This window comes from Podarcis vaucheri, assembly GCF_965113315.1.
Source record: "Podarcis vaucheri genome assembly, chromosome: 2".
Classification (NCBI taxonomy): domain Eukaryota; kingdom Metazoa; phylum Chordata; class Lepidosauria; order Squamata; family Lacertidae; genus Podarcis; species Podarcis vaucheri.
The window spans coordinates 98,413,728-98,432,910 of NC_138760.1; the positions used below are offsets into that span (position 1 = coordinate 98,413,728).

The 19,183-nt window shown below is 40.3% G+C and overlaps 1 protein-coding gene across 6 annotated transcripts in view; it reads right to left on the bottom strand.

The window, feature by feature from the left end:
* LOC309524607 (contactin-4) overlaps positions 1-19,183 on the bottom strand; it is a 547,669-nt gene that overhangs the window by 343,566 nt on the left and 184,920 nt on the right. For 5 of the 6 annotated variants that reach the window (XM_082209342.1, XM_082209337.1, XM_082209343.1 and 2 more), the window contains one exon: positions 10,791-10,877. The exons of the other annotated variant lie outside the window; for it this stretch is intronic. In XM_082209342.1, coding sequence (XP_082065468.1) covers positions 10,791-10,866 — 76 coding nt within the window. In that variant the 5' untranslated portion in view covers positions 10,867-10,877. The remainder of the gene's footprint in view (positions 1-10,790; positions 10,878-19,183) is intronic. 6 annotated transcript variants of the gene reach the window in all.

Below are 19,183 nucleotides of genomic sequence, written 5' to 3' on the forward strand. Positions count from 1 at the left end.
TCTAACCAAATGATGATGAAAGCCAACAGGCCTGACTCGTGCCCTGAGCATGGGCCATAAAATCCTCAGATTCCTTTAAAACCTACAAGGACATCCATATCAGAAAATTAGGGGATCCATGGCGGAGACGTTGGAGTGCAGAGGTCATTCAATTACCTTCCCATAATTATTATGTCTAGAAGTCCCAGTCTTCCTCCAAAGCTTGTAGTAGAGAGATAATTCTAGTGGTTGATCCGTTCTTTGAACATATGTTTTTTGAGTACATGGAAGTATGACAAAGCTGTGGAAACAATCCCGTCCCCCGTCCCCCATCTGAAAGCTCAGAAAAGGTCCTGTGTCTCATCATGTTCACAAGAAAACAGAGCGAAGTTCCACATATTCACCAGCTCTGTCCCATGACCATGCCAGCACATTCAAATTGCTGGATGAAATTGCTGCTGTGCAAAGAATTATTCACACATACTGTTACTCTGGAATTAGCACTTGGGCAGGGGGTAAAGTATAGGAACTGTCAATAAACACTGCCCCGAATTCTACAGCTCAGTATCCATGTCCTGGAGTTGTTTTTTTAATGAAGCTGTAGTTCCAAACATAGTCAAAAAGTTGCTTGGTTCATGAGATAATCAAGTGAAAATCTGGCCTTTGTGCAAGTTTTCCAAGTTGTAAACTGCAAAGAAGAGGCTCTGTGATTGCCACCAACAAGATACAGTAATGAGAATTTAAAGTGTCGTCCTTGATTAAACACCACATCTAGGTCCTAACTTCATATTATGGAAATGACCTGATTAGCAGTCATGTTGTTTGTCTTTTATAGGGAGGGTTGGGGGGGGGCATTGGCATTGCAGTCACACAGAGCAGAGGTTAAGCCTTCCCTCTCCAGCTTAGATATCAGTAAAAACCGCTTACACAGAAGCACTTCACATCAGGGAAAAACACTCCCCATTTTGCTAACTGCCACATGGGCAAGGTTTTTTTTTTTACCACAATTTCAGATGGGGAAGGAAAATTGAAGCCTCCAGTTCACACACTACAGTGCCAATGACCAAACATTTCACTTTATTTTCAAAACATAATGGGCCAGATTCAGCATTCTCTGGCCATCAGTGTAAGTACTGCTGCACTAGCGGGAATAATGAAATCCAGTGCAACAGTTGTGCTAAGGGAAGCTTGTTGTGTAACTGGCTGTAAAACTGCTTCTGCAATAGGAAGTAACGGTGCTACGGCACTCTGCTGTGTAACCAGCCACGGGAGCCGGGCTGGCTTTCTGCGTCTTCTTTTGTGCAAGCCACTTTGCTAGCACAAGTAGTACAGCACTAAGAGACTTTAACTTAGCAAGATACCAAATTCCTCCCAATGAAATGAAATGGATGCAGTTTACTACCATTGCCTTCAAATGGCAGAATCTTAGAAAAGACATTAACGGCTGTTCTAAAATCTAATTAAATTTTAGAGTGCTAGTAATACAGCCATAAGGCTTGCATAAGCCATTATCTACATTAATAAAAATTAAAGTCAAAAATTAAAGTCAAACAATATCTGCACAATAGTAATGTACCTGGATTCAAGGTCACTTTAATTCCCTGATTATGTTATTCTTGTTTATAGTTGCCATAAAAATTATTGATTATTTAATCAAGTTTTCAGATGCATGTTCATTTGTTTTAACTTTGTTCTCCAAATGCACATTATTGAGACAGAAATTATGAAGATAATTATTTCTTTGCTTTATTTCTTTGCCATTACAAACAGAGTATGAATTTTATGAAAATCTGCAGAGATGCTTGGGAAAGAAAAGTGTAGGGGGTAAAGAAAAGAAGAGATTTAAGATGTATTTCTCTCTAAAGCATGAAGATGTACAGAACAAGCATCACCAGTTACGTGAGAATATAAACATAGAGGATGAAACAATCAGTATCCTGCATAGCTCTGTAGAATATATACAACACCATGTGAAAGATGTGCTCTGTGTGTTAATATCCTCATGGAGGGTTCCATCTTGAGTTAAACATTCAGGTAAGCAGGTGTGGTGAAATACCTCTATCTGATACCTTGGAGGCCCACTACCACTTACAGTAGGTAATAATAGCCATCAGAACTATAATGATTGCTGTTCCAATAATTTAAAACGGTTGGATTATGTGAGTCCTAAAAAAAGAAAAGAAAAGGAAGAAACATAGGGAAAGTGCAGGAGAATGACTTTACAGTGGTGCCCCGCAAGACGAATGCCTCGCAAGACAAAAAACTCGCTAGACGAAAGGGTTTTCCGTTTTTGCGTTGCTTCGCTAGACGAATTTCCCTATGGGCTTGCTTCGCAAGACGAAAACATCTTGCGCTTTTTTTTAAAGCCGCTTGAAGAGGCGCAGTTGCGACGGACCGTGCTTCGCAAGACGAAAAACATCGCAAGACGAAAAGACTCGCGGAACGAATTCTTTTCGTCTTGCGATGCACCACTGTATTGTGGCACCCCCATAACAGATACTCCATAAAAAACACGTGACTTGAGAGTGGCATGTCATTTGAAAATACCCGGGGGTGGGGGGTCTGGTTTTTGGAAAAGAAAAGTTTCGACTTTTACTGTGTAGTTTCATTTTAGATTATTTTTTATATCCCATTTTCCTACTAAAGTAATACCAAAAGTGGTTGTAGTAGATAAATACTATCCCAAAATCCCAGATGGGAAGAGTTGAATTTGCTTTATTAGCACACATTTGCAGGAGCTTCCATTATTCCAAAAGCTACTAGCTGATGAAAATAGTTAAGAGTTGCTGTTTTAATTTTCCCTGAGTTCCTGAAACAATGTGAATGGGCACCTTTCAAAGCTTTATTAGATTTTGGAGTGTAGCCAAAATATTACAGTGATGGTGGGAAGTTCAGGTGTCAATCGGCTGACAGAGAGAAGATTTTGAGGTATAGGGCATGGTGATTTAGTATGCCTACACTGAGACAGTAAGTCATGCAGGGTTTGAAACAATCCTCACGCCAATCTGAATGGTTGTTCAGGGACCAACAAGATCAGTCTAGGTCAGCAATATTCAAAACAGTGACCCTGCTAATAAATCACCCTCCTAGTTGGTACCTCTCACATAATGGACAGTTCTCTTTAACATGCTTTTTTCAAAGAGGGCCAGATTTGAGGAAGTGAACATGAATTTGATGAAGTGAACACGTGAACATGCATGACCAAAGTTGTTGACTTTTTTAGGGTTGAAGATGTTAAGCTTTTTTTAGCATTTTACTCCAAGTTGTTGAACTTTTTTTTAATTCCTTCCCCCGCCCCAAAAAAATGTTTTACCCTTTTTTAGGATTCAGGTAGTTGGCCTTCTTTTCGGATTTTACCCCGAAAAATCTGCCACAGGGACCAGATTAAGCCAATCGCCAGGCCAGATTAGGCCCCCGGACTGGACTTTGGACATGCCTGCATTACAGCTATTTAACATTCCTCTCCACAAAGAATCCTAGAAACTTTTATTTGTTAAGGGTGCTGGAAACTGTAGTTCTGTGAAGGGTGAATTAGAGTTCCCAGGATTCTTTTAGGGGGGTGGGATGTGCTTTTAATGTAGGGTGTGTATGCAGTTACAGTAAAGGCATAAAATGACTTGAAGGATGGCATAGGCTGCCATGCTTTCTTGTTTAAGCCCTGTAATGTCACTCTTAGTATTCCACTTTTAAGCTACTATGTGTTGGATCCAGAGTGTTCCTATTGTGAGTAGAAGTGCTCATTTTGCCTTTGTGGAAAGGACTGTGATCCAAAGGGTGCTTCAACTGGAGGAAGGCAGGAAGGCAACTTTCACTAATCTCTCCCTTCATCCCGTAGACCCCACTGTCAGCCCTCCTAAGCAATGCTGCAAGGGAACTATGATATCATCAAACACCATCTTTCTCCTTCCACTAGCAGGAACATCCTGTGAGTAGAGTTCTTACAGGAACTTTGAATCTAAGCTACTGTATTTAGCCGCATGCTCCTTTTCCTTCAAAGCAAATAGTGGGTGATATCCAGTTGTGTTCTCTCTGCTTATTGAAGGCATCTATCAGCACAATAAGGACAGAGACAATTTTCAGTGATGCTTCTTCCACCCTGCAGCTCTGTGTGCCCCCACTCTGTGTGCTTTATAGAGTCCCCAAACCCTTCAGAGCAGATTTATTCCAAGAGATGCCTTCAAATCAGTGGAGGTAACACTATGAACACCACCCTATACTTTAGTAATGTGCTACAAGAAGATCCTTATAACATAACTCACTTGTTTCTGATGGTCCCAAATTGAGTCTATATGCTGTAAGTCTGGTTCTTGCTATTTGAAAATAATCTTCCAGAGTCTTCCCAAAGTGCAGTGCAGTAAAGTACTCCAACGCCCACTTTACAGTGCAGAGATGAAGAACCTGTGGCCCTCCAGATGAAACCCAATTCCAATTCCTGCCATCCCCAGCCACCATGAACAATGGTCAGAAATGACAGGACTTAGTCCAACAAAATCTGGAAGGTAAGAGTTTGCGCACCCTTGCTGCAATGGTTCTTCCACACAAAGTACGTATCTTAATTAACCACATCCAAATTGCTTATCCTGTAAAAACCCAACTTTAAGAGAGGTATGTACATAAGCAATTGTAGATAGCTGTGAATACTTGGTTTAAACAATGTATGCAAAAGAAACCACTATCTATAAACTACTGTCTAGTCACTCAATTCCAGTTAATTTCTTCTAGCTTTTTCTAGCTCTTTACCACTCCTTGTTTAGCTAATTTTTTACACATGAAAGAAGTGCCAATTGGCTGCTGGCTTGAAGAGAAAACAGATTCCACATACAGGAGGACCGTGCATATGGTGTTAAATGTAGAATTATGTCTTTCTAGGTCTTTCTAGGATACACACTTTTTTTTCTCATCGAATTAACTTATAAAAATATGAAGACAATGCATACTTCAGATGGCATAAGGATCATATTCTACTTGAAAATGCATGTACTAATAGGAGTGAACAATGGTTTAGAGGAAAAAGTGGAATGAGAGAAATAAAAATTTAACCACTGCAAAATCCAACTAATAGCAAAACACGCTATTCAAAAACATGGGCAAAACGTACAATTTGGAAAATATTTTGACAGATTCTCTTACTCTGCCAGGGAAATATGGTATCATCAAAAACCATCTTTCTCCTTCCATCAGCAGGAACATCTGTGAGTAGAGTCAATTTTCAGTATTGTGTACTGTATCTAGAACTTTCAAAATGAGTCCCACTAGTAGATTTATCTAATTTCTTTTTCTCTTTCTTATTTAAAACGACTGCTTCAAGAGCTTCACCCAAGACTTAAATGAATGGATGAATCACCATGAAAGAAGATAGTCTTAAGGCACTATTAAGAGGGCAGCCACACTGCTGCAGTTAATGAAGGGAAGACAACCAAAGAGAAGAGGACAGATGACCATGGATGTATAAAATGGGATGGGGTGGGGGTAGGGAGAGTCCATGAAGCATGAATAGATCACAAGAAGCATTTGGTTTTGGATGACAAATTGTACTGCAATACCCTTTTTCTGTGCCTTCAGGATGGATAGCTGGTAATGGAGCAAAGTGTATCAATTACTCTGGGAAAATAGGTAGCACAAAATGCCTTTTGCTTCTCTTGCTAGTTCACAGAATAGCATTTTCAGTTCTATATTGTGTCAATTAGCCAAACAGGATGTGTTTGTTAAAAGAAAATGTTTGTCTCACACAGTGACCATTTTAGCATTTCTTCTCTCTCTCACTACAGGATTGAGGTTGGGATGACTTCTCACAAGCAACACACCCCAGCAAGAAAACTTCCCCACAGGAACTAGAAACTTTTTCATCTCAAGAAGAATTTTATGTGATTACAGTTCTTTCTCCCTTTTTAAAATCTGTCCATAAGAAACCTTTGAAAATGATTTTATACATTATTATTATTATTATTATTATGTTAGTTATTGAATTATTCTCCTGTCCTCCCCCCCCCCCCGAGATGACCAGGGCAGCAAAATATCTACAAGCAGTTACAGCTAAAAACATTCTTCCATCCAATTATTTCTGGGTTGCCAGGAACCATATTCTTCAGACACCAAATGGCTGGGTAAATAGGAATGCTTTCAATTTCCTCCTGAAAATTAATAATAATGGAGCCAAGTGCACCTCACTAGGGAGGGAATTTCACAACCAAGGAACCAGCACTGAAAGGACCCTGTCAATAGTCAGGTCAGAGGTGGTTGGTACAGTGGTACCCCGGGTTACATACGCTTCAGGTTACAGACTCTGCTAACCCAGAAATAGTACCTCGGGTTAAGAACTTTGCTTCAGGATGAGAACAGAAATCATGCTCTGGCGTCGCGGCGGCAGCGGGAGGCCCCATTAGCTAAAGTGGTGCTTCAGGTTAAGAACAGTTTCAGGTTAAGAACGGACCTCCGGAAAGAATTAAGTACTTAACCCGAAGTACCACTGTATTGGGGAAGGCACTCTTTAGCATGAAGAAGAAGATTATGAAGGCATCTTAGCACTGAGACAGTTAATGTTTACCACATCAGGGAAAAGACTTGTGAGCTTCCTAATATGGTACATCTTCAGATGTACACCAATGATTTTTATAATGCTCATTAATCTCCCTGTATAGTTGAAATTCCATACATTGCTAAAAGGAAGATCTATTGTTGTATTAAGGCAATTAACTTTTGCTTTTCCACTGAGCAAAAATCTCAAAAGCACCAGCTCATAACATGATGGAACATAAAGGTAAAGGTAAAGGACTCCTGACAGTTAAGTCCAGTTGCGAACAATTCTGGGGTTGCGGTGCTCATCTCACTTTACTGGCCGAAGGAGACGATGTTTGTCCGCAGACAGTTTTTCCGAGTCATGTGGCCAGCATGAATAAGCCACTTCTGGCAAAACCAGAGCAGCACACGGAAATGCCGTTTACCTTCCCACCGGAGAAGTACCTATTGATCTACTTGCACTCTGATGTGCTTTCAAACTGCTAGGTTGGCAGGAGCTGGGACCGAACAACTGGAGCTTACCCTGTTGTGGGGATTCGAACCGTCAACCTTCCGATCAACAAGCCCAAGGCTCAGTGGTTTATACCACAGCACCACCCACATCCCTTAACATCTCAAAAGCACCAGCTCATAACATGATGGAACATACAGAGGAGCAAATGAGCGCATTCCACAATATTCTGTATGGCCAGAGACCTATATACTAAATGTGCACCCATGAAACAAGCATGTTTAATGTTTGGTATTTAAGATCTTTTGGTGTAGCTTTCATCTGATCATTTTAGTTTCTGCCAGAGGCTCTTCCCATTTGTGTCCTTTTTTGTAGCTTCTTCTGACAGTTACACATTTAAACAAAAGGTTCTCTGTATGTGTGTGTATATACTTTAATAAACTTTTTCTTTTCATAGGAAAGTTTATGTTGTGTTAGGATGAGTGCATAAAAGGTCTCAGAGCATCTTCTGTTTAGCCCGCAGAGGAGCTGTGAGCCTCGGGCAGAAGGAATTGCAGATTGCTAGCCGATTAGAATAAAAAATATTCTTTTTAATATTTTTGTATGCTTTATTGCTTTTCCACTTGCTTGACAGTTTCATCTACCCACTGCCATCGGCTATCTTCATCAGTGACTGATCTCTTTTCCCTCTCCTGTCCAACAATGCAGGAACATTTGAATTGCAGGACAGACTAGAAACCTTTATTTCATATAATAGTAATTGTTACAATAGAAAGTGACTGCTGTGCACTGAACATTCTTGAATGTCACTTGACTCACATTTAAATATTCTCCTCTATGTCTCACTGTAACAAAGAAACTGAATACTAAACAATGGAGCCATTACCAATCCAAAATCTACATCCTTCTACTACTCGACAGTCATTGGTCAGTAGGACTATTTTACCTACTGCCCAGGTGATTGTGAGTGTAATGAATAACTAATGGTTATGCATGCAACACAGAACAAACATAAACATCCATGGAGTAATTTTTTTAAGGACTGAAGTCATATGTGGCATATCCTCTTCTCTCTCTCTCTCTCTCTCTCTCTCTCTCTCTCTGGAAAATATAGCAGATCAAAGAAACAGGACTGTCACATTTAGGGGTCACCCTTCTGGATAAAGCGGGGGTAGGGGAGAGGATAAATTATATTTCGACAGCTTTCACGTTGCTTGCATTTTGTTCACAGATTCCACTGAGATGGAAAACTGTCTCAAGTGGGTTGTGCAACATTTCAGAAACCACCTTGGTATCACAAATTCCAAATACAGGCAAATTGATTTGGTACATGGGTTTGGGTGTCTTCTTGGTTAACGAAAGAAGGAATTAATGCCAAACTTTATAAAGAGCCTACATCCACTGTTCAACTTAGTGTGTCGGTTTTTTCATAAGCATCAACAACCACTGACAGTTAATTTACTGCCATTTATTGGTGACTTCTTGGTGCTGGGCTATTGTCAATCTCATTGCCGCTAGACTAGTCATCTATGGGAGAGGAGGCTCATATCACCAAGGTGGGTGAGGGATGAAATAGGCAAACTTTTCACCCTGAAGCATTTAATTGTGAAACTTTTTATAAGCCAATGTTCAACAGAGTCCTGTGAAGAACATTCACTGTTCTATAATATATCAAGAACTTTTCTGTGTGGTAGTTTGTATAAATTATTTTCTCATCAACCCTTTTACAAGGCAAGCTAAATGATGGGAATGAGGAAAAATCAGGCTTGAATAATTTCTAAAAAGAAACATGCCAAAATCAATCAGATAAATTATTAGCAATGAATAATTTGACCAGCTCAATTAGGCTAAAATGTCAGCATTAGCCACTGTCAGAAAGAGGTTAGCTAATCAGGTAAAATCATCTGACTGTTCTGTGGGACAAATTTTGATGATGATGATGATGATGATGATGATGATGATGATAAATTTATACCCCGCCCATCTGGCTGGGCTTCCCCAGCCACTCTGGGCGGCTTCCAACAAAATATTAAAATACAGTAATCCATCAAGCTTCAATGAAACTCTGTACAATTCCCACTTCAACAGTTCACAATAATCTCTCTGATATAGTTTTATGGTTTCAAAATGCAAATCCCAAACAAATCATTCTTTAAATTCCCTGTCTCTTGCCTACTTGTCCACGTACAATCATTACGGAAGAAACTTTTGCTTCCGATCAAACGTTTGACATCAACATAGACCACATAGACCAACATAGACCACAACCAGTATTTAATCATGCTGGTAAAGAGGACAGAATATGGTAAAAACAATCCTAGTTCATCATGAAATGAACCCTGGGATCTGCTTTAGTCTAAACATGGGGTACTTGAGACCCTCTAGATGTTGCAAGAATCTAACTACCATCAGTCCCCACCCAGCATGGCCAATGGACAAAGATGATGACAACAGCATACGCAGCTCCCCGTCCCCTAAAGGCCATCCCATCCAACTCCCTTCAATGCAAGAATCTCAACTAAAGCATCCAAAATAGATGGCCATCCAACCTCTGCTTAAAAACCTCCAATGAAGGAGAGTCCACCACTTTCCAAATGAGTCTGTTCCAATGCTACTTACTCTGTCTAGCTGTCTCGGCACAGGAATTTCTTAGCCTTGCTGCCTTACATTTTTAAAGTAAATTACAGTGGTACCTCTGGTTAAGTACTTAATTCGTTCCAGTGGTCCGTTCATAACCTGAAACTGTTCTTAACCTGAAGTACCACCTTAGCTAATGGGGCCTCCCGCTGCTGCCGCACTGCCGGAGCACGATTTCTGTTCTCATCCTGAAGCAAAGTTCTTAACCCAAGGTACTATTTCTGGGTTAGCGGAGTCTGTAACCTGAAGCATATGTAACCTGAAGCATTTGTAACCTGAAGCATATGTAACCCAAGGTACCACTGTATATAGTAGATTGGCCCTGACAACTTTTAAGTGCAAATTGGTGATCTACAGCACTTCCAAGAGTGTTTCGTTACTACTATATTGCAGGCAGAGAAGATGGCATGAATGTTTAGGAACACAGCGATGGCAAAATTACAAAACACTATGAGAAAGGCTGATCGCCGAAGAATTGATGCTTTTGAATTATGGTGCTGGAGAAGACTCTTGAGAGTCCCATGGACTGCAAGAAGATCAAACCTCTCCATTCTGAAGGAAATCAGCCCTGAGTGCTCACTGGAAGGACAGATCGTGAAACTGAGGCTCCAATACTTTGGCCACCTCATGAGAAGAGAGGACTCCCTGGAAAAGACCCTGATGTTGGGAAAGATGGAGGGCACAAGGAGAAGGGGACGACAGAGAATGAGATGGTTGGATGGTGTTCTTGAAGCTACTAGCTTGAGTTTGATCAAACTGCGGGAGGCAGTGGAGGACAGAAGTGCCTGGCGTGCTCTGGTCCATGGGGTCACGAAGAGTCGGACACGACTAAACGACTAAACAACAACAACAACATGAGAAATACTTATGGATGGATGGAGACTCTTTTGCTGTTTTCAGAATTGGAATGCAATCCACAGGGAGAGGGGGAGGATTAACTATGCCACAAATTATTAACAATTTGATATTAGAGGCCCAGTGACTAGAGTATATTTGGGATTCTAATCCTGGCCCAGCCTGACATATTTGGGCTGCTGCTGCTAAACCCAGCTAGAACTACTTGCAAACTTTGATCACCAGAATTATGGCAGAGGTACTGCAGAGTTGAAGAAAACATAGCCTGAACATAGAAAAGCATTTTCCTCTTCAGAGTATATGAAAACTGACAAACAAGGAATGTATTATATCATTCAGAAATCAGGCTCACCTTTTTTGGAACCGCTTCTTAAACTGTCCATGGGATAGCTCTTTCCCTGGTATCTATGATGAAGGGTCCCAAACATGTGACACGCACCTGCATTAAAAATACAAAAACAAACCAGAGCTCATATTTAGATCAGTGAAGCAGATAATGTAGGGAGGATAGACCTAAAGTAAAACAGAGATGTAGGACATCATAGAGAAAAGACACAGAGAAAAGATAAGAAACAACCGAGTCACATGATCCTTTGTGGGGATTCTGATCCACCTTGTCGCCTCCACCCATAAAAGCAAGCTCTGCCAAGGGACAGCAAAGCAGCAGCATGAGAAGCCTGCAGAGGCTACAGAAAGAACTGTAAGAGTGGAGGGATGTCCTATTTGCCATCCTTGGGCCCACCTGGGAATATCACTAAAACTGCTATAGCCTGGAACTGAATGTGAAGAGTGCAGCCAGGAATGGCCCAAGACATTTTGGCACCTGAAGTGAACAACAAAATAGTGCTTCCCAAGCAAGGAAAAAAGTGTTGAATGAAGCTCTACATCAGGAACAAGGTGGAAGGGGGTGTGAAATAAGGATCTACACTGTGGATCCTTGCCCCTGTGGATTCTGCTTGCCTGAGGTGCTTGACTCAACTTACATCACGGGTGGGCCGGCCCTGAGTGCAGCTCATAATGTGGGAAGCCTGAGGAAATGCCATCTACCCTGGTGGCAGTCAATAAAAACTGCCTAGAGAGAGTGATTAGGATAACGACAGCAGGTTCTTGGAGCTCTCTTCTTTGTGAGATTTTGCAGGTGAGCTGTGAGCTTGTTTGGTCCCTGGGAGGGTGGGTGAGTGGAGTCCTGCATAAAAGCCAGGAGGTTGAGAGAAGAAGTGTGTCATTAAAAAGGAACTGGTAGCGAGTCTATATTTGTATCAACATAGCATTTGCACATGTAAATACCATGTGTATTTTTGTAACATTTGTTGTTTTAAGTTGTCTGTGTTGGTATAGTTCACACACACACACACACACACACACACACACATATAAATATAACACACTATCCAGCAAAGGAATTCTTGTTAAAATGGGTGTGTGTATAGATATAGAGAGTTAGTACACCAAAGAATAATAACTCTTACACAGTTGTCAGTGGGTGTGTGAAATGTAGGAGCACAGGGGTTGGGTATGGAGGAGCAAAGCACTTCCAGAGCTGGGGGCAAAAGAGTAATGGTGCTGTGCAAGACATCTGCCTCTCTTATTTTTCCTGGAGGACAGAAAATCTTTTGTTATCAACTTGTTCAGTTAAATTACAAGCTCCAGCAAAGCCGATTACATACTATCCAGTGCCTCTTGCTATTCTTAATCATTTGACTATGACTTCAGCCGAAAGGAGGTGCTTTCTCTAGACGTTGCAGAGTTTTCAGCTGAAATAATCTAATTTCACTCTCACTTAAGTAAATCCCTAGTTCAATAGATACTGTTCCAATTGTTCTTGATCAAAGTTCTGATGCCCTGCTCTGGGGAGCAATAAAGCCGCCACCCCCCTTTACAAACAATATCACTCCATAGCCTCATGACAGCAGTATCTCCACATATGCAGGAGTAAGAAAGAGCAGTCAAGAGAGCATGTCTTTTCACTCTCAATAAAAGGTTTCCTCCTGTCTGTCATTCCCCCCCGTAAAAAAGCATCAAAATAACAACTTTGACTCTAAGTGGCTCGTATTAAAGTTGTGTTCTTCATAAGCCCATCTAAACGACAGTTGTTGCCATTAAGGGGTTCAGTTTTTGAAAGCCAAGCTACATAGTATCTATCAAAATATTTGTACTTGTCTGTAAACTGCTGGCTCAACTTTTAAGCTATCATTTCTTGGGTAACTAATCTCTACTATGAAGTAACACCCTAGGATTATAACCATATTTATACACTACTAGATAAATCACAGGATAAAAACATTTAAGGGTTATTTCAGGAGGAACTGGAATGTTCTGTGCTGACCTATTTCTCAAACTGCAATAGCTTTCTTAAGAGTGGATCATGTTTTATTGGGATTAATATTGACTTAAGGTGCCTGAAATGGATAAGTGTCTTCCCAGGTGCATCCTGGGGCTCTTTCAAATATTAGTCAGAGAAATAAGTTCTGCCAGTGGTTTGAGAAAGCACTTCTATTTGCTTAATTCAAATATATGTCTGGATGAGCATGATCAATGTTCATTAAAAAAAAAAAAACTACCAAAGTGACAGGTACACAAAACAGCTCTGGATGTTTACACATTTAAGCTTTCAGAGTTTTAATGAATAAATGGACTGTGTGCTTCCAAACGCAGGAAGGCACCATCTATAACTTTATATATTTGACACTTGATTACTCTTAGAAAGAAACTGGCTTGTGTGTTTGTTTCAATACTTGCAAGGATGGTACTACTCAAAAACAAGCTGCAGGAAGCATAATCTTTTAAAATTCGAAGAAAAATGAAGTGGTGATATTTTGGTGAAATAAAAGATTTATTATCTTCAATATTGCCACTATCTACTTTAATACAAAGTTTAGTTGAAAATAAAAATTGTCTCCACATGCTCCATAAGCTACTATTTCCTCTACCCACTTCAAATGTACGCAATATTTCTGAGCGATCTCTGCTATAGGGAAACTGATTCCAAGTGACAAAAATGGACTCTTCTTAGAACTTAAATAGAAAAGAGCTCAGGTCATGAAAACCTGCTTGATTTACAATTTAGCAGGATTAATAAAGGATGTAAAAATTTACTCCTGATTTCTCAAGGTTTGACTGGGGACTTGCTCCTGCCAGCCACAACCTAAACTGGGGAAAAAAGAAAGAAACATGACGGATGGACAGAGGGAAGATTCTCACTCCCCAAAAGCTTGTACAGCGAGCACAAAGGCTTGTAATATTGCAGTCAAGCAGAAATTTACAGACCAAGTTTGCAAAGCAACAGAACAAAAAGAACACTTTTTTGTGATGAATGGCTTCCATCTGTGGAGTTCACAGGCAAAAAGAAACTAGATTAATCTAAAGCCTAACAAGATGAATACAGAGTCATCTATATGCTCCAAAAACCGTGACTAAGGAATGTGTAAAGCGAAGCCCTGGACAACTAACACACTTTGGTAACCACTTGTGGGGGGTGGGAGGGAACTGTGATTCAATTACGTAAGGTGCACAAGGTTTTTTTAATTTAATTTTCCTGAGAAGTGATCCCTTGTATAGCAAATCTTAACCAAGGGACTGATTCAGTTTCCATCTGCATCCCCTATGTGTACTGGTCCACACATGAAAGTTTTGACCTGTCAACCTACCAGCAGCTCTCCCACCAGCAGAGGAATGCACTTGTGGAATTGCTATGGATGTCTTGTGGCATGAATAAGGATTAGCCTTAAAATGTTCACTTAAAAAAAAAAGAAATCCTGGCACATTAATCGCTCTTGTGCATGTAAAAAAAAAAAACCCTGAAACCTTCTGAAATATTATCTATCCAATAAAGCCCTAGAGCTAAACTTGCAATTGTGGTCATTATACTGTTGGTGCTCCCGTCTATAAGAGCAGCTTCACACCAGTTGGATACTTACAGCTGTATGCAATGTTAAGAAAGGTGCTATAAATAAAAGCACTTTCTACCTTTGAGAGCATTCACTTTTGGCATGCTAATTGCATATGTACAATCACCCAGAAGGCTGTAGCTCTGCCCCTGACTTTAGTTGTTTCCCAGTAAGACAGTAACCACCCAGCGAAAGTTAATACTCAAGCTGGTGATTGCAAGGTGTGCTTACTGGCAGAACTTCTAGCTGCAGAGAAGGTCTGAGGATTTTAATATGACATCACAAGAAGCAGCTACAAACAAGACATAGGCACAAACATCTCCTAGCTTGCATATGTCTCATCTTGCTGCTCTGGATAGGACTGCCACTGTTGCAAGAAAAATGATGGAAACCTATAAAGAATTATAGCCTGAGGTGGGTGCTACATCTGCACAGCTCCTCTGGTTTTTTTGTTTGTTTGTTTTTCCTGTGCGACATTATCCTTGCCAGACTTGATGCCTTTAGGCAAACAGCTTGCTGCTTTACTACCCCTTTGATGAAACAAAACTGATGAATGGGGTTGGGTGTTTTTGCTCATTTGTTTTTTTGTCCTTATACTCACGTCTGTTCTGGTTTTTAAAACTGCAACATGTTCTTCTTATCTGTAATTAAATAATGCCCTAATTTTTTATAAAGTGTGTTGGGGGAGGCCCTATTCATTTTCTCTCACAAAAATGACTTGGCAAGTCTTCCTTGAGCTCAGAGTTGGCAAAGGAGGAGCTGACTGAGACTAAGGCTATCATACCACCAGCTGGGTAATTGCACCAGACTCCCATGGCTGGTGGATCAGAGTCCATGGAGCCCAAGACTGGTCGTCCAAAGAATCACAAATCTGTACATGCTGTTGGAACTGAGTGCCTGCATTTACCATCCCTCCTTACTACCATGCATGGAGATGCAGAAAAGCAAACAAGTGCAATATAAAAACAATGTTTCCAAACACCCCAAGAAAAGTGGCATGCTTTCCTTTAACCTACATGTTGACATCAGACAGACCCTAGCCCCAGGTGAGTGGTTTGCTGTCCGAACCACTCCCATAGCCCCCAATGCAAAGTTCCTCTTTGTCTTCCATCTAGACTGAAGCCTAGGTGAATATCTGAAAGGAAAAAAACCTCTTATTTCTGACACACACAAGCTTCCCCCTTCCTGCTTTGCTTCCCTGGAAGTAATATCAATGTGAAATGATAGCCTGATCAAGCTGCACCGAAATAAGAAGGGTTTCTGATCCCGAGGCAACAGAGATCTGGCCTGTTAGTGAGAGGATTAATCTTTCTTTTTTGCTATTCAACTCTGATCTAAACCTCAACCCAAGAATTTGCTGGTCACGCAAGCTAGAATGTACCAGATATATTTCTGTATACCTTTTGGTACAAGTGTTAACAGGCAAACTCTGCTGTAATATTCACTATTTTTCCTGGGTGGAAAGGGTAGTATTATACAACATGATTAAGACTGTATTTTGAATTTCAAAACCAAACTCCACTAAAAGGCCAAGTCTCAAGTACTTAAAAGCCATTCTCTAGAACTCTTCAATGGGTGAAGACAGAGCCACGGATGTAGGAGGCTGGTGTCATGAGTAGAATTGTGTAAGGCACAGTAGATGACACAAGCCTGAAAAAAGGAGCATTAGCAGACCTCCAGAGATGGAGTGTAGAGACTAAGAAATGATGCAAAAAGGAAAAAAGAGGGAGGAAAATAGGTACTAAATGAGCTATCCAAAAGTTAGAAATGAATGAATTTTACAGCAACCTGGATTTTGCTTTCCCCAGGTGTTCCATGAATAAAATGAATTGGTAGCATCATAACACACATGACTTGGAGACACTGATAGATCGATTCACTATTGCTCTCCTTTCTCCATGAAGCTGAAAGCAAATGCCTATAACAGAGTACTGTGTAGTGGAAAGTAAGTCAACAATATTAGATATAGAGAAAGGGGAAATGTTTTGTTCTTTCTTTTTGTCAGTCACACTCACCCCCCACAAATCCCTATTATAGAATTAATATCTTCCAGTTCACATATAATTCTAATCACGATTCGGCATGAATGAGGAATTATGAGCATGTTCAGAGTAATATTGTGGCCATTTTGCTTCTCCCCCTGTTCTGTTTGTTGTCATGCTACCTGCCACTAAGACATGGTTTGGCTTAGTATTGCATCTGAACCAGTGCTACAGCTCATAGTCACATGAACACTAAGTCAAATCATTGTATGGCAGCAGCAGGACCAAGGGAAAAACAAAGCAGCTGTGGTTTTTCACAAAATCCACTCATATTTACCATATTTGCTCTTAGTAACATCCAAAATTGCATTCTTTTTTCTTGCATATGCTGTGTTTGTGCTTGTTCCTTCAGACAAGAAAGCTAACACTGAACACTATTGTCCCAAATAGAATATAATGACTACCATATTTTTAATGTTATTCTGATACTAAAACATTTCCAAAACTCCACCCAAACATTACGTTTATCATGAAGAAAAGATAAACCTTTTCATTGCCCCTTCCAGAAATGAAAAAGTAAATATTGAGGTGTCTTGTAGTAACATGTAACGACTAAAAGCCCACATTGTGAAAATTCTGTTTTGCTTTGGGTAGAATAATACAGAGTCTTGACGAACAAAGACAATCAATAGCAGTACAAATATGTTTGCTCCCTGGCATGGTCACTCACACTAGGAAAGGTTAGGTATACAAGGCCAGATAAAAGGCTCAACACTCCTGGCACAACATGTTATAAGGTAAAGAACTTTGACAATGTGATGTAAGATTAAATAACAGCTGTGCTATGTCTGGTGAAAAGCCATAGTAGTGCTACTGAAAGATGAAAAAGGAAACATTCGCAGCTGTGTGGTCAAGGAACTGCCCTGCTCTTCTCTCTCAGCCAAGGTATTTGATCATTGCTTTATGCATTCTCCCAGAGAGATTTCCTGTGTTATGTAGTGCACTCTCTTAGCATCTGATAAAATCAACAATGAATAGAGCTGAAGGTCATCAAAACAGGTCATTTGAATAGGTTGCATTTAGCTTGAAAAGAGGCACACACTGCTCTAGTTATCGACAGACTTGTAGGAGCTAGCACACTATACTTTGCAGAAAGAAATCCAGTCCACAGTTTGTCTTGTGTTGTATCTGAATTGGTTAGGGAGTGGCTTTCAGTCTGAGCCCCGGCCAGAGCAATAAACTACAGCAAGATCCACTCCAGGACATACGGCATGCACTAAAGAGTCAACAGTAGGAATAAGGCTGCTTAGTACAGTATTACTGGATTAATCAACAAGCTCAAGTGGCTCTAGGGAACCATTGCCCATGTGCCAGTTGGCAAGGTCCCACAGCATTTATGGACAGTCTTGAAAATAGGGGAAGAGGACATTCACTAGGGGGAGAGCTTGTACTGAAGTAAGTAGAGGAAATGGATTGAGGTGAGTTGAATTACACAATTAAATTTTTAAGTAAAACTCAGAGACGCTATCACTGTATAAATCCATACAATATACTGCATCACATACATATTTCTTATTCTTCTTTTGAGCCCAATGAAAGAACAGCTGAGGCAACTGACAACTAAATGGAAAAGCTATAGAGCTATAAATGATTATGAGGCCTCTGTATAAATTGAGCCTGGGAATCTGTGGTTTCATCTGAAGAAGATGGCTAAAGGCAGTTAATGAGAAAAACAAAGACAAGATATACATCCATCTACTTCCCAATTAATCAAAATTTAGTGGACTGTTAATAAGGTAGACTTTGCATAATTTCCTGACCCTTTCATATTTTCCCTCGTTCATAGCAGATTGTAACAGAGAACATAAATATTTATTCTCGTTTGACAAAAACATACAGAAGAGAAGTCTCTTTCAAAGGTCAGTGTTACAAATATCACACCTTCGTTTTAAGACACTAGGCTACCTTCAAACATTTAATTATAAGTAGACTGTTACATTCAATGATAAAAGCTAGAACTGATTCCAGCTTGTGGTGAAGCATTTACTAATACCATCAATAATATTCAGGAGAAACAGCATCCTGCTATGATCAACAGTGGATCATAGTAAATACTGGAAAATAGCCTCTTCATTGTAAAACCATAAACAGCAGAAAGCACATGAAAGTGTTTTGAACGAGAAATGGATTGAAGATTACCAACAAAGTAGTTAGACTCTGAATAACCTGACAAATGAGTCTCCAGCTAAACCTACAATATTAATAAGGCCATTCAGGAAATAAAGGAAAACTCTTCTGTTGCTAACACAGGAGCCAGTAATAAATGCGGATGAGATAGCATTTGCACTGCTTATTGTAAATTAAAATCAATGTTTTTGCAGCAATAAATATAAAACAAAGCAAGTAAGAAAACTTTGGGAATATTACATCCAATACAAATTAGTGTGTAAGCCACGTAAACACACTAAGAGAGAAAAGCGTAAACTGGCATAAAACAAGAAGCTGGCATAAAGCAAGCGGATGTAAATTAAGCTGGCATAAAGTTACAACAGATATACGTAAACCCTGTTTCACAGCAAGGCTACTGCTGCAGCTCTTCCTAAGCGTGGCGGGAGGGGGGAGGTCTTTGAAATGGTGTTCTATATCAAGTTGCAAAGTCAAAAGATCAAGTTGAACTGTCTAAGATCCCCTCTCTAGGTCCACCCCACCCCACCCCCCTTTAGGGATCTACACTGTCAGCTTTGGCTCAGTCAGATGAGACCCAGCTAATCTAGAATGAGCATGTTATGCCCGCGTGTTTTGGGTTGTGCCAGGGCTGGAGACTCAATGTCAGCTGAGCCCAGCTGAGCTGGATATCCTTTGCATCTTAAACTGCA